Genomic DNA, 15,689 nt, shown 5'->3' with positions numbered 1-15,689 from the left:
ACACACACACGTGCACACAAAGAGATGCCATACGTCTGTGCTGATGTCAGCGCCATTCACAAAAGCAGAGAAGGAATTAACCTAGATATGTGCTGACGCACAAATGCATAAACAACATGTGGTATGTGCGTAGCGTGGCATATTACTCTCCCTTAACAGGGGAGGGAATTCTGTCATATCCTACCAAGATGAGGTTTGAAGGAATCACACTAAATATAATGTCACAAATGGGCCAATGCTGTATGATTCCACTAGATGTCTAAACCAATCAAATCTTAGAAACCAGAAACAGAATGGTGCTTTTCAGCAATGAGAGAGTTGTTAAATTTGTTCTGTCAAATACTTGAGATTTAAAAAAAAAATGTCTTTAGCATAACTGAATTTTACACTTTAAAATTGTTATAACAAATGTTGAGAGAGATCGAAATGAAGCTGATTCCTATTTTCTCTGGTGCATTTGATTTATGACTTAAAAAACACTTGACCTATCACCTCCTTTTTTAATTTAAATTTTAAGGCTACTACAGAGTTCTAGTGAAATAGCACACGAGAGTTTTTCAGAAACTACATGTTGCCACAAAGATGAAACCCACCATTATTGATGAGGAGAAGATGTGAGGGCCACACCTAGAAGCAGCTTGCCCCTGAACCTGGGTTCCCAGGGGCTGTCGCAACTACCTGAAGCAGAAATGGACTCCAAGGAGAAGGGGACCGAACTAGAGGTACAGTGTGCCGTGTGCACTCAAGTGCTACATGAGAGTATATCACTGAGTACCCTCCAAGGTACAGAGAAATGATCTAGCTGAGAGAAAGAATACAGCTCTGGGTGAGATATGAGGGGCCAGCAGTGTCTTCCAACCCTATGGCCTGAAGACAGTAGCGGAAGTTGCCAACTCAAAGACAGTACTTACATGGTGCCCACAGGGAGGACTCTCACTCAGACACTGGCCTTACCAGACAGAGCTGGGCACACATAAAACAGTCAACTTGCTTTTCTCTCTTTGAATCTATGCTTTAGGATGTTGAGATGATGGCACTCATTGTGAAATTTGTTCCTCAGAGTGATTGTTCACTTGAAAAATAAAAGCTCGCTAGTGTTTCAGTTGTAGCTTGCCATTTTTGGTTGGAAGGAAGAGAAATTCAATCAAGTAAATTCACAAAAGAGTGTACAATGGCGATGGGATAACAAAGAGAAATGTAGCCTCAACATGGCATGCGGGGAGGTGGGGAGCTGGAGAGATGGATCATCCATTAAGAATGAGTGTTGCCTGCCTTGGACTTAGAGAATGCCTGATCCACTGACATGGTATTCCACACAGTATTGTTTCACCAGGGAACTCACTTCACAGGCAGAGAAATGCAACAGAGCATGGAATCCACTGGTCTTACCATGTTCCCCGCCACCCTGAAGCAGCCAGCCTGGGGGATGGATGGCCTTTTGAAGACACAGTTACAGCACCAGTCAGGTGGCAGCAGCCTGGAGGGCTGGGGCCGGGGTTTCCAAAAGGTGGTATATGCTTTGAATCAGCATCCAATATATGGTACAGTTTCTCCCGTAGCAAGGATCCACAGATCCAGGGATCAAGAGGTAGAAAAGGGAATAGTTCCACTCACTATCACCCCTAGTGACCCACTAGGAAAAAATTTGCTTCTTGTTCCCATGACCTTAAGTTCTGCTGGCCTAGAGGTTTTGGTTCCAGGAGGGAGAGTACTGCCAGGAACCACAACAAACATTCCATTGAACTGGAAGCCCAGCATCCCTTGGGTCACTTTATCCTTCTGATGTCCTTAAACCAGGCTAAGAAAGGAATAACAGTGTTAGGAGGGGTGATTGATCCAGATGACCAAGGGGAAACTGGATTGCTTTTCCACAATGGAGGTGAGAAGGATTATAGCTGTAGTGTAGGAGATCCTTTAGGGCAGCTCTTGGTGCTACCATGTCCTGGAATGAAGGTATGGGTCACTCCTCCAGGAAAGAGCCAAGACTTGCTGACATGCTTGCCAAGGGTGGAGGAAATGTGAATGGACAGTAAAGGAAGGTAGTTATAAATACCAGCCAAGGCCATGTGACCAGCTGAAAAAAAACAAAAAAACATGAGGATTATAGTTGACATGAGTGTTTCTGCTGCATTTTAAGAACACATGTACAGATATTTGTGTTTCCTTTCAGTTTCCTTATCATATGTTGTAACATCAATTAAGAGAATACTAATAGGATGTCCCCCAAGGGACATTGCCACCTATTCTAAATTTATAATGTATTTTCGGTTGTATGAAAGATAGTGTTATCAAGTTAAGTGTTATTATGATCTGCTAAATACACAATGCATTATGATTGTATATGAAATAATGTTTAGGCATTATGACCTGGCTGTTGTTTTCATTTGGAAATTAATCATGATATAAGGGGATATGATTGTGTGTCGAGTTGACAAGAAATGGACTTGTAATGGCTGTTCTTGGTTGTCAACTTGACTATATCTGGAATGAACTACAATCCAGAAATGTAGGGCACACCTGTGAGAGATGAATCCACTTCTTGTCCAAACCTTTGAGGTAAAATACACACCTCTGATTCATCCAGATTTTGAGGTGGGAAGACATACCTTTAATATGGGCCATACCGTCTACTGGAAGTCTATATAAGGATACGAAAGAAGGAAGCTTTTGCTATTTACCTGCTTGCCCTCACCTTGCTAGCCCATCCATTCTTTTACTTGCATTAGAACCTACTTCTTTAGGATTCCAGCATATGCAGAACACCAGCTGAGATATCCAACCTTGTGGGACTGAGAAACTACTGAATTCTTGGACTTTCTGTTCACAGCTAGCCATTGTTGGGTTAGCTGGACTACAAGTTGAAGTCATTCATACATATATATATGGAGAGAGAGAGAGAGAGAGAGAGAGAGAGAGAGAGAGAGAGAGAGAGAGAGAGATTCATTCCATAAGCTCTCCAACTCTAGAGAACCCTGACTATCACAAGGACTAAATCTTCAGTAAGGTGTGATCTTTTTATAGGTACAGTCATTCTGTTTGTCTTCCTTCTCAAAGTCTTGTCATGCCTTTGCCAACTTTTCTGAAGGAAACATGAATGAAGTGGTGCAGATTCAGGCTGTCCCTACAGTACACCATGACCAGTTCTTTTCCAGTGACCACCTAAATCAACATGGTTTTTTCTTTAATAAAACAAAAAGGAGGAACTGTGGCAATGCTTTATGATAAAAAATATCTTATATTCTAAGACAATAGAACTTCTGCTGGGCCTTATAAGCTAGAGTTAATAATACACCTTGAGGTCACTTAAGACTGCTATCCTACTGTGTGCTCAGCCTGTTTGTTTAATCTACCTTTAAGAGAACAATGTAAAAGCCAACTTTACTTGCCTTGGATTTCCCATGTAATCAATTTTTGTTTTGTTTTGTTTTGTTTTTGTTATGTCTTGTTGGGTTTTTTGTTTGTTTTTAGTTTGCAGATAGGTTTGTTGTTGTTTTTGAGATTAGGTCTCTATGTAACCCTGGCTGTCCTGGCACTCACTATGTAGACCAAACTGGTCTCCAACTTAAAGAGATCCTCTTGCCTCTGCCTCCCAAGTGCTGGGATTAAAGGCTTGTACCACTGTAGTGGTATTTGCTCCGCCCATGACCTCGGGCTATACAGCCCAAAGGAGGTGGTGCTTCCCACCATTGTACATTACCTCTTATAAGGAGTTGGAGAAGGGTCACATGCCCAGCTCCCTGCTCCTGCTTGAGAGGTAGATTCGCTCCAGGTCAGATCAGAGGATGACTTCTGCTGTCTACTCCATTCTGTAATCATGAATGTATTTACTCAATTTATATCTTAATAATTTCTGTTATCCATTTAATAGACTCACATGGATTGATAGTAATATACCACCAAGCCCAGACCATATGATCAACTTTTATAGATTAAACTAATACATAGCTGTAAACAGAGGCAGAGCTTTTTGTCCCACCTGTTCCCAAATACCCAGCAGCCACTTCCCAAAGTACCACACAGAGGCTTATATTAATTATAAATGCTTGGCCATTAGTTCAGGCTTATTACTAACTAGCTCTTAAAACTTAACCCATTTCTATTAATCTCAAGGCTCATAGCCTTTATCTCTATCCCATTTTGTATGTCTGACTTGTTCTCCATCTAGCTCGAGACTCTCTCGACCCCACCCTTCTTCATCCCCTCCTTAGTTTAGTTTTTCCACCTAACCTTATCCTGCCTGGCTGTTGGCCAAAACAGCTTTATTTTTGTTTTGTTTTTTTTTTGTTTTTGTTTTTTTGGTTTTTCGAGACAGTGTTTCTCTGTGTAGCTTTGCGCCTTTCCTGGAACTCACTTTAGAGACCAGGCTGGCCTCAAACTCACAGAGATCCGCCTGCCTCTGCCTCCTGAGTGCTGGGATTAAAGGCATGCGCCACCACTGCCCGGCTTAAAACAGCTTTATTATTAACCAATTAGAGCAGCACACATTCTCAGCATACAGAAGGATCATCCCAAAGCATTTTCCCCTTTCTGACTAATCAAAAAGGAAAGTTTTTAAATTTAACATAGTTATAAATTTATATATAGTTATAAAATTACATATAACAAAACAGTTATCAAGAAGGGATTATAGTTACAATATCCAGTCTATTTGTATTTGACAAAATTAGAGAAAACATTAAATTATCCATCTTATCTTGGTGAGTCTGAAGCTTTATATCTAATTTATCCTTTCATCATAACTAAGAAAAATTATAACTATGACTATCTAGTCTTCAGCTCCATCAAAGACCCCAGAAGGATGAAATATTACCTAATGACAGAGGTCAGGCTAAGTGGACAGTCACCCAAAGTTTCCCTGTAACATTAGGGTATCCATCTTCAGCCTGTAGGCCTAGTATACCTGGTGAAGTTTTCGGTGAAGCTGGGTTTTTGATGGAATATCCTGCCTTGTCTTGGCAAAGCTTGGCAGTCACTTTCTTTTTTGTCTTGGTTGCCCAATTTGGACAGCATACTGTCAGCAGTCAAGGCAAGGGCAGTTTCTTACCTAGTGGCTAACTTTTGCCACAAAGAAAGTAAACTCCATATGGAGTATTTTGATGCCCATCACCTTCTCTGAAGTAAATTGGTCCTGCCAGGAGCAGACATCTCATTGTCATGAAAAGCCTTAGGTTATTAAACATATTAAATGCCATATTCTGTAGATCTTTGAAGTGTTTGAAGACCATCTATCTAAATATATCTGTGTATAACCTTGAAAACATACCTAACCTGACTATAAGTTTGACTATTGTAGATAACTATTAATTTGTATTTCTTAATCATACATTATATTTTTAATTGAACAGTATAAAAACAATACCTTAAACAAGAGTAGAAATGTACATACAGTAACAGAAATAACTTTAAATTTGTATCAATAAGCTAAAATCCATACCAATGTAAAATATGTAAGATTAACAGTTGTTTTTGGGGTTAAAGTAGATTCAATAATCTTAAAAAAAAAAAAAAAAAGAATGAGCATTGCCTGGTGGTAGTGGTGGCATATGCCTTTGAATCCCAGCACTCACTCAAGAGGCAGAGGCAGGCAGATCCCTGTGAGTTCGAGGCCAGCCTGGTCTACAAAGCCAGTTCCAGGACAGCCAGGGCTGCAACACAGAGAAACTCTGTGAAAAAAACAAACAAAATAAGAGTGAGTGCTGCTCCTGCAGAGAACCTGGGTTTGGTTCCCAGCACCCACATCAGGTGGCTCACAACTGCTGCCTGTAGCTCCAGCCCCAAGGGATCTGGTGCCTCTTCTAGTTTCTGTGGGCATCTACATGCATGTGGTGCGTACACACACACACACACACACACACACACACACACACACACACACACAAATAAATATTTTTTTCCATTCTGCAGCAACAGGCAGTTTCTCTCTACATGTCTCAGTTCAGATTGAAGGTTCATTTTCTGGTGGTTCGAGGATGGTTGTCACATGACTACTCTTGGGTTTACCCCAATCTGGTGGAGGCTAGTGGCGTAGAAAGAAATCAAGTAGCAAAGTACATGGTTGCTTCAAAGACCGGGACATGGACTATGGTGACTTTTAAAAGAAAGTATTAATCCCATGGTCTTTGAGAATATCCAATAAATCATATCTCTTCCTTTCTTAGATTCTGAGAACACTAGGAAATAACCCAAAAGTTTGGCCAACAAGATATTAAATATTGTATGTGTGCATGTGTGTGTACAGTTTATGTTGAGACAAAGTCTCTTATTAAACCTAGAGCTAGCCATTCAGCCCGGCTGGTTAATCAGTGAGCTCCAGAATCTACCTGTCTCTCTCTGTTTCCCCCGACCCTCATCACTCTCTGTGCTGGGGTTACAAGTGGCCTTTCTGTGGGGGCTGTGGATCCAGATTCAGATCCTCCAGCTCGCACAGCCTGTGCTTTAGTAGCTGGGCCATCTCCCCAGTCCAAGAGACTCAATGTGACCTTTGACCCTGACAAAGGCCAAGTGGGATGATGAGGCTTCATATTAGAGCAGAGGAGATCCGCCATATGGCCCGCACAATTACACGGATTTCCATAGTCACAGAAATTACCTGGCCAAGCAGAACATCCCCTATGGGGGCTTGCCAGGTGAGACTTGGGGTATAGAAGAGCAGAAAAGGATCTGCTTCCTTTAGACAGCTTGTTCCAGGGAGAAAAGGGAAATGATCAAAGTGTTGAAACTCTGCAGGGCCGTCGCTGCAAAAGGTTTCAAAAGCAGAGAGCATTTTCTCTCAACAAGAACACAGCATCTTTTCTTACGTTTGAGAAGAAAAACATTCTGACGTGTTCTAAACGTAGAGATTCATTTTTATTAGTGTGTGTGTGTGTGTGTGTGTGTGTGTGTGTGTGTGTGTGTGTGTGTGTAGGCATTGGATCTCCTGCAACTGGAGCTACAGGCTGTTGTGAACTGCCTAATGTGGGTCCTGGGAACCTGAGTCCTCCGCAAGAGCAACACTGGCTCTTAACTGCGGAACCACCTCTCCAGTCCTGGTGTGTCCTAAATCTAATTAAAGGGACTGGAGGATGGACAGAAAGAAGAGCAGAGTGTGAAGGAACAAAAAGCCATTCTGTATTTTTTTTTTCCTTTTGGATGTTCTTTAACACCTAAATCCAATCATGTCACCACCGCTAGGTGACACCAGACCTTACTCATGGCCCAATCAACCTGGAAGCATGGGTTACTGCTCCCGGGTAGAGCGTGCTCTCCCAGCGTGTGCTTCTGCACCCTTTTCTCTTCACAGACAGTGTGTAGGCCCTGTGTGACTAACACGTCCCTTGCTTCCCCAAGTTCTCACTGTAGAAAATTGTCTTAGCTCATGTCCTCTGACTCTACATTTTCTACCCGGACTTCCTGGTGAAAGGGGTGGCCACTTGGCCAGAAGAGCTGGTCCTTTTCCTTGCATCTTTAACTGCTACCAAGATCCTCTAGGATGCCCCACTCTTTGAATTTGGGTTGAATTCTTTCAGTGTGTTGTCACACCATGCTTAGATCAGCAACTACAGCAATACTAACTACATCTATGGTGCTGATGTGCATAGTTATCAAGTGATTGACATGTCAGACTCCTCTAGCTTTCTTTTTTTTTTTTTTTTTTTTTTTTGGTTTTTCAAGACAGGGTTTCTCTGTGTAGCTTTGTGCCTTTCCTGGAACTCGCTCTGTAGCCCAGGCTGGCCTCGAACTCACAGAGATCTGCCTGCCTCTGCCTCCCGAGTGCTGGGACTAAAGGTGTGCACCACCACTGCCCGGCTCCTCTAGCTTTCTTAAGGTAGAGTGGGCCTAAGAGGTAGGAGCTTGGTTGACTTGCACCTGCCTCTCCTGCCCTCACCCCCAGTCAGCTCCTAGGCCCAGGTGGTGTAAACTTAACCTCTTTGAGCCTCCAGGTTTCCCTTTGGTAAATGGGGTTAATAATAAATAGAACCTGCCTCGGGAGGGGGGTTGTTGCTGTGGCAACCGGGTGAGTTATTCACAGAATGCATTTAGTGCTGCTGTGCCTTGAGCCTAGTTTTGTACATCAAGGGTGAAGACTTAGGATGGTGTTGTGAAGAGGGTAGGGCTAAGTGTGAAGCCTATTGAGGCCAGAAATCCCTTACAGTGCTTTCCAGGTTTCATCTAGGAGTGAAAGAGCCTAGAAAAGACTCAGGTGGGTTCGGATCAGAAGATGAAGAAAGTGTTAGGGGATAGGTTTGCTTAAGCCGAGTTGTTTGACCACCAGATCACAGGGCTTCACTGTAACTCCCCAACAACACGGCTGACAGTGTTTTCCATAGAAATTCACTCTGTTTATTTTTACTTCTCTTCTTTTTCCTTATTTCTTTTTTTTTTTTTTTTTTTTAAGAGAGTCTCTAAGTCGGGCGGTGGTGGCGCACGCCTTTACTCCCAGCACTCAGGAGGCAGAGGCAAGGAGATCTCTGTGAGTTCGAGGCCAGCCTGGTCTGATCTACAGAGCGAGTTCCAGAACAGGCTGCAAAGCTACACAGAGAAACCCTGTCTCCAAAACAACAACAACAGAGAGAGAGAGAGAGAGAGAATCTAGCCCAGGTTGACCTCTAGCTCACCACATAGCCCAGGATGACACTGAACATTGGCTACCACATCTGGTTTATATGGTGCTGGGGATCGAACCCAGGGCTTCAAGTGTGCTAAGCAATCATTCTGCCAACTGAGTCCTAGACTTTATTTTCACTTCTCACTCATGATACACTTTCAGGTCATATTTATTTTCTTTTTTTCCCCTTTGTTTGTAAACTTGTGATTTATATTAACAAGATAATAAAAATCAAATTTAAATTTTGAACTTATATACTGTTTCTTAATTAAAATGTATGTAATGGGGTAGATGTGGTGATATATATCAGTAATCAAAACACTTAGGGAGCTGAAGCAGGAGAGAAGAGCAGGAATTCAAGCCAGCTTATGTCAAATACATATGCATAGTCTGCCCAGATGTTCTTCCTCTTGGACCAGCTCCTGCCACAGACCATCGGTGTAGGGTCACTTTGCCTTCATTTAAAAAGCTCCTTCCTGCCCTAAAGGGCAGTTGAAATGAATGCCAGGCCAATGCGCTCAGCCCTAAATGGGACAGCTACCACCAAGGCTCAGGGATCATTTCAGAAGAGGGAGAAAGAAAGATTGTAAGAGCCAGAGGCAGTGGACGTCTGCAATGATAGTGTTTGCTGGACAGTGTTGTTGCGTATATGAGCTCACAGCCACTCTACCTACATATACAAGACATGCACATCATCAGGCTAGCCATAAGCCCAGGCTAGCCATAAGCCCAGCATGGAGCCGAAGTGAATCAGGAAGTTACGTCACTAGCTGAGGAGCTATGGACAATGGATGGCTGTTGAGGGAGAGGGATTAAGTTATCTTCAGGGATGTAGCTGCTGACCATGCTCCACTGGGTTGTCCTACACCCACACACCGAGTAGACTCAGTGGCTTAAAAAGAACACGTGAAGGAAGAGTAAAGGCCAGGAGAAACTGAGGAGGGTAAGGGGAGTGGATCTGATCAAACCACATTATATGCATATATGAAATTCTCAATCTCCTGTGTGTGTGTGTGTGTGTGTGTGTGTGTGTGTGTGTGTGTGTGTGAGAGAGAGAGAGAGAGAGAGAGAGAGAGAGAGAGAGAGAGAGATGTGAAAAGCTCTCCCCGATACAATCATGCCTAAACCAAGAAGGCCAAAAGCCAGTGTGTCTAGTGTGATCTCATCGATGACAGACAGAAAGAGAGGGCAAGAGGCCAGGCAAGACCAAGAATCAACTGCTGTGTGTATACAAATAAAAGGGGGACACACTTGTTCAGAAGGAGTTTGACCTAAATTGTTATCAGGGAGACTAGGAACGAGAGCAGACAGAGGGGAGAGTGGAAATAAGTCTACTAAGGAGTGGGGAAATGACATACTTTAAGTCTATGCCCACTTTTGTATTGTTTTTTTTTTTTTTTTTTTTTTTTTTTTGGTTTTTTTGAGACAGGGTTTCTCTGTGTAGCTTTGCGCCTTTCCTGGAACTCACTTGGTAGCCCCACGCCTTTAATCCCAGCACTCGGGAGGCAGAGGCAGGTGGATCACTTTTGTATTGTTTTAATTTCACAAGAAATACGCACTTCCCACTGTTACGGTTTTAGACACTGAAGGGGGAAAATGCAATCAAAACATACTATTTAATCAACAGAACTGAACTTTTCCTTCATTATTTTTTCCTTCTTATGATTTTATCACTTACTAAAGTATGCTTCTCCCACCAGCTACAAGCTTGGTTGTTGTTTTAATTTGAAAGTACCTAGATGATCAGGCTCGGTTGAGGGCGGCCTTCTTTGGGGGCCTGCGGCGTTGTCTGGTTCATTGTGTCTGTCCTGTGGCTGCTTCTTCTGCAGGCGGCCTTGCGGGCCTCCATCCTCGCCCAGGACTGCGCTGCCGCCGCCGCTATTGTCTTCTTGATGGACCGGTTCCTGTACGGACTCGACGTCTCGGGAAAACTCCTGCAGGTCGCCAAGGGCCTGCACAAGTTGCAGCCCGCGACGCCCATCGCCCCGCAGGTGGTCATCCGCCAAGCCCGGATCTCCGTCAACTCAGGTGGGCTCCGTCCCTGGGCGCCTGCCGGTCCCCAGCCCGCTTGCTCCCAGCTACTTGACCTCTCCGGGCGCTCGCGGGCACCGGCGGGTGCCACCTCCGCCGCCCCAGCCCACGCCGCCCCTGCACCCGCCTCTCGGCAGGCACAAAGGCCTGGCGTAAAGGGTTTCAGAGCCAAAAGCAGTAGAGAAAATTGTGAAAGGGTGTGGAAAATACTAATTGGAGCCTTTGTCTGCTAACAAATCTGTCCCGCTGCTTTCAAACAGGGGCATCTGAATTGCTATACTTCTGACCAAGAGCCTTTAAAAAGCTGATTAGAAATCGACTCCTTTCTCTTAGCTCTCCTGTCTCCTTTCTGTAGGGCCACTTGACTAAGCCAACAATGGAGCTGACAGCCCACTGAAGCAATTTGAGGGTTTTTCATCATTGAGAACACCGGTACAGTACCTGATTAGGGCTGAAAGTATCTTTTTTCCCCCTGTCACTTTGAATGAAATGAAAACGGAGGCTGACAGGCCGACTTAAGACGTAGAAGGGGAGCAGGGGTGAGGGGGGGGCTGGTTGTGTGACAGCGCAGCCCGCTCCCACACAGGTCTAGAATTTTTCCAGTTACTCATAATCTGTAAATTTAGAAACGTGGAGCCAAAGTATGAAAACAGAAGTGGAATCGCCCCTCTCAGAGACAACCTCTCCCCCGGCCCCTTTTCTCTTGCTTGGCTGTGGCTATGGCTGTTATTTGAGTAACTCTGGTCTGCACGAGGCTGAAGTCTCTTTACTTTTGAAAGGGGGCTGCAGTAACTGTTCTAAATGGGACAATTGTTAATGCAGAAGGGACAGATAAAAGAGCACGCAAGAAAATGGACTTGTATGCCAGTCAGGGCTGGAATACAACCCAGCACAGAGCCGCCGGCCTGGCACATGTGAAGGCCTAGATTCAGTCCAAGCACCGCAAAAGCTCAGCTTCACTCTGGCAACTTCTTCTAACTGTATGGGAATTGTGCCCGTGACTTACTCTTCACTTCTTCAGAGCAACTCTAGAGAAAGCTGAACACGGGGAAAGTATCTTCCTTCGGATGTCCCTAATGCATTAGTGGTGTTGGAGGCATGAGGGAAACCCAGCAACAGCCGCGCCTTCTGGCGGTCCCCAATGACAGCGGCATGCCAAGAGCTTGCAATGGGCAACAAGCCAGTGAGGGCTCCATGCAACAGCAGAGCTTTCACGTAGGTTCCCATCAAGTTGCACTTGCAAGAGAGTTATGTTGCATATTTTGCATTTACAGAGTTGCTGGGATATGGTATGGAAATAGAGGCCCAATGATGGGCAGGTGTGTGGCAGCTTACCTTCTCACACAGCCAACTAATAGTTTCTTCTCTCTCTCTCTCTCTCTCTCTCTCTCTCTCTCTCTCTCTCTCTCTCTCTCTCTCTCTCTCTTTGCCTCTTGGGGGAGAGAACCCATGACCTCATGTTTACTAGTTAAGTGCTCTACCACTGAGCGGCATCCCCCAGTGGTTCCTTTGCCTTGCTTTGCCATTATTACCCTTGTACCTATAACATAGGTGATAGAAGGCTTTTCTTCTGCTGAAGCCTTAATGGTATTGTGGAAGGTATATTGCTTGGCTCACTTGAGTCTAAAATAAAGGTCCTGGGTCTTATTTCTCGACAGTTGAGCTTGTCTTTTGCTCAAAGGCATTTCCATGAGCGCTGCTAAAGCACACAGCCTCAGGGTTAGCTCTTATAAACTCCTGCCCTGAAACATCTGTACACCTACATGGCGCTCGAATACAGTGGGTATGTGTGTTTGGGTGTGGAGTATTTAGACTTGGGCCATGTGAAGGAAGTGCTGGGGACTGTATTCATAAACAGGGTAAGGAAAGACAATAAAGGTGGGAAGACAGTAGTACAACTGAAATCCCCTCCAGTCAAGTCCTTGCTGGTTTCCACCCGATACATGTTGCAGATATCAAAACAGCAGGTGTCAGGGAGACAAGAGAAGACCCCAGGGGGCTGCTGCCCAGCTCACTCTGAGTCAGGAAGCAGACATTTCAAACCACAGTGGCAGAGAAAGGCACAGACTTCCGGTTCCATAATGATGGAGAACTAAGCCAGTACAGAACCTTCCCTCATTACCAACACATAAATACTGTGAAGTAAAGGCTTTTAAGTGCCTGTAACACAGTCAATGTTCAGGGTCAGAGCATTAGACTACTGCTCACAACACATATCCAATGGCGCCTGCATTGGACATGATCCTAAGGGAAGGGACTAGGGTTTGAATCTCTGCAGAGACCAAAGACAGGACCCTGAGTCACATGATCAAAAATAGATGCAGAAAGGTAGAATTCTTAAGGCTTTGCACAGGCTGTGAAAGGATACATAGTGACCCCACCCCACCCCCAGCTACTGTGGAGAAGTCGCAAGGATGCTTATTCAACCACGGGGGTCGTGTATTAGATATCCTATAGGTCAGATATTTACATTAGAATTCATAACAGCAGCAAAACTACAGTTATGAAGTAGCAACGAAAATGGTTTAATGGTTGGGGGTCACCACAACATGAGGAACAGTATTAAAGGGTTGCAGCATTAGGAAAGTTGAGAACCAGTTGGTGTAGAGAGAGCCAGTATACCCAGCAGCTCTCCCAAAGTGTGCACTGAACTTCTGGCATTTCATGGCTCAGAAGGTTGCCTAACTGCTGAAAACTGTCACTGAGGACATGGCAAAAAATATCTAGCTGGGAAAGTGAAGTACAAGGGAAAAATATTTTTAAAAAATAAACAAGTTTCAAAAGTTATGAAATTACCTGGCACGTGACAATAGTTTCCTAAGCGCTCTCTAATTTTCATTCAGTCTCCCTTCCATCCATTCATAAAAAGGCACAGTGAATGGTGCTCCTGGGCAGTGCTGCCCACCTTCCATGTGTCTGTGACACCCTGGGAATGTGATGAATGATGAATTCTGCTTCTGAAGGTCTGGGGCCGATGCTGCTCACTGGAGAAGCCAGGGACCAGTTAAGACCATGTGCCCCCTGTGCCCCTCACTATGAAACTGGTAACAGCCTGGAAACGAAGATGCATTTCCTAGGGCAGGCTCCCTAGGTGTTCCAACCCTGACTTCCTGACCTCTATTCCTGCAACAACACTATCAGCAAGAGGGAAAGACACAGGACGGAACATCAGTTTAAAGAACATGGTGAGAATAGACAAGAGTGATGAAAAAGAGAAGAAGTCTGAAAGCTAAAAGAGAAACACACACACACACACACACACACACACACACACACACATATATATATATATATATATATATATATATATATATATATATATATATATATATCCTGCCCACCCCAAAGCCCAGACCCCTAAACACGCACACACATTCAACATAATTAGAAACAAAACAAATCTTTGACAGGCATGGTGACATACATCTTTAATTCCAACTCTCAGGCAGCAGAAACCAACAGGTCTCTGTGAGTTTGAGGCCAGCCTGGTGTATATGCAGAAATCCAGTCCACCCAGGGCTACATAGTAAAACCTTGTCTCAAAAAATAAAATCAAAACAAACAAAAATATAAGAAAGTCTAAAAAAAAAAAGAAGAAATACTCAAAAAAAGCAATGGAATTAACACAAATCTGAGACAATAACTTGAATTTACCTGGAATTTTACAACCAGCAAAAATATCATTTAAAACTGTGGGCAAAATAGGCATTTTGGAAGATTTCCCTAAGGATGAAATTAAACATAGAAGGATAGACCTCTTGGTGCACAAACTAGACAAGGTCCACAGTGTCTATTAGACCGAGTGTCATTGCTGAGACAGGTCACAAGGCCAGCTCATGGTCAGGGAGAGAGGAAATGCACTCTGGACTGACAGAGGAGCATGTGGGTGGAAGATGATGCTGCAAGCTTTGGAAACGCCGTCTGATACAACCAATCCATGAGATCGGGGAAAGCCATTGGCGACGATGGCAGTTAGAGGTTTTTGTTTTATTTTTAGGATTTATGAGTGTATGTGTGAGTACAGGTGCCCATGGGCCCAAAATTGGATATCAGATCTCCTGGGAGCTGGAGTTACAGGAGATTGTGAGCTACCCAACAGGAGTGCTGGGACCTGAAATCTACAAGAGCAACGAGTTCCTTCAACCACTAAATCATCTCCCCAGCCCCATGACAGTCACAGTTAAATGAAGGGTAAAAGAAGGAGAAGGAAGAGGGGCAGGTCTTGGAGACATGTGGAATAATGACATTCCAGGCCAAAATAATTATGAGTAGGATAACGTAGATGTGAAAGCTAGGCAAAGAGAGCCAGGAGCCGCAGGGAGTGACTGTGACAGACTGTGAGAGGGAGAAGGGAGAACTCCAACATGGCCACAAAGAGGTAGAAGAGTCCAGATTATGTGGGGCTTCGAGTCAATTGGAAGGGGGGATGATTAAACGGACATGTGGTTGCATTTCCTGCTGATGAAGAGCAGCAACCCATAGATAAGGTCCCTTCCGTGTGGTTGCAAGCAAAATAAACAAATCATTTTGAAAAAATTAAGATAACTGCAAATCCCTAGGCGTAGGTGAGGGGTTGTTGTGTAAAGTGTCCTGTTCTTAGGCAACTGTAACCTGTTATGGTACAGCTTTCTCAGAGAGAAGACAAGCCACCTTTTACCCAGTGTGCCTCTGCTATCTTGCTTTCTCTGTATCAGTAAATTGTGTGTGTGTGTGTGTGTGTGTGTGTGTGTGTGTGTGTGTGTGTGTGTATCTAATTGCCTCTTCAGATACTATATAGTTTCCCAGTTTCCCAATTCTGGAAATATATCTTTTTTTTTCCAGTTTTATTTATGATGTAGTTATTGATTTAAATGTTAAATCAGAGTGTTTCCAAAAGAGGGCATGGTCCCTATAACAGCGCATCAATCCTAGCGCAGAAACTACCATTAAATATGTGGATGTTTGGAACCAACTCATGGGTGTCTGCTTGCTTCTTCTCAGGGAAACTGTTGAAGGCAGAGTACATCCTGAGCAGCCTGATACACAACAAGGGAGCAACCGGTAAGTGTTTCACATCTCTAGAGCAATGTGTCCC

General features: G+C 44.0%; 1 protein-coding gene across 1 annotated transcript in view; it reads left to right on the top strand.

Moving 5' to 3' along the window:
• The window catches only part of Alpk1 (alpha kinase 1), a 63,989-nt gene that overhangs the window by 28,587 nt on the left and 19,713 nt on the right, over positions 1-15,689 (top strand). The window contains 2 exon segments of the mRNA XM_059266215.1: positions 10,414-10,612; positions 15,596-15,655. Of these exon segments, the coding sequence (XP_059122198.1) occupies positions 10,414-10,612; positions 15,596-15,655 (259 nt within the window).

The sequence above is a fragment of the Peromyscus eremicus genome, chromosome 6, assembly GCF_949786415.1.
Source record: "Peromyscus eremicus chromosome 6, PerEre_H2_v1, whole genome shotgun sequence".
In the NCBI taxonomy this organism is placed as follows: Eukaryota; Metazoa; Chordata; class Mammalia; order Rodentia; family Cricetidae; genus Peromyscus; species Peromyscus eremicus.
This window is presented reverse-complemented; position numbering and strand designations above follow the sequence as displayed.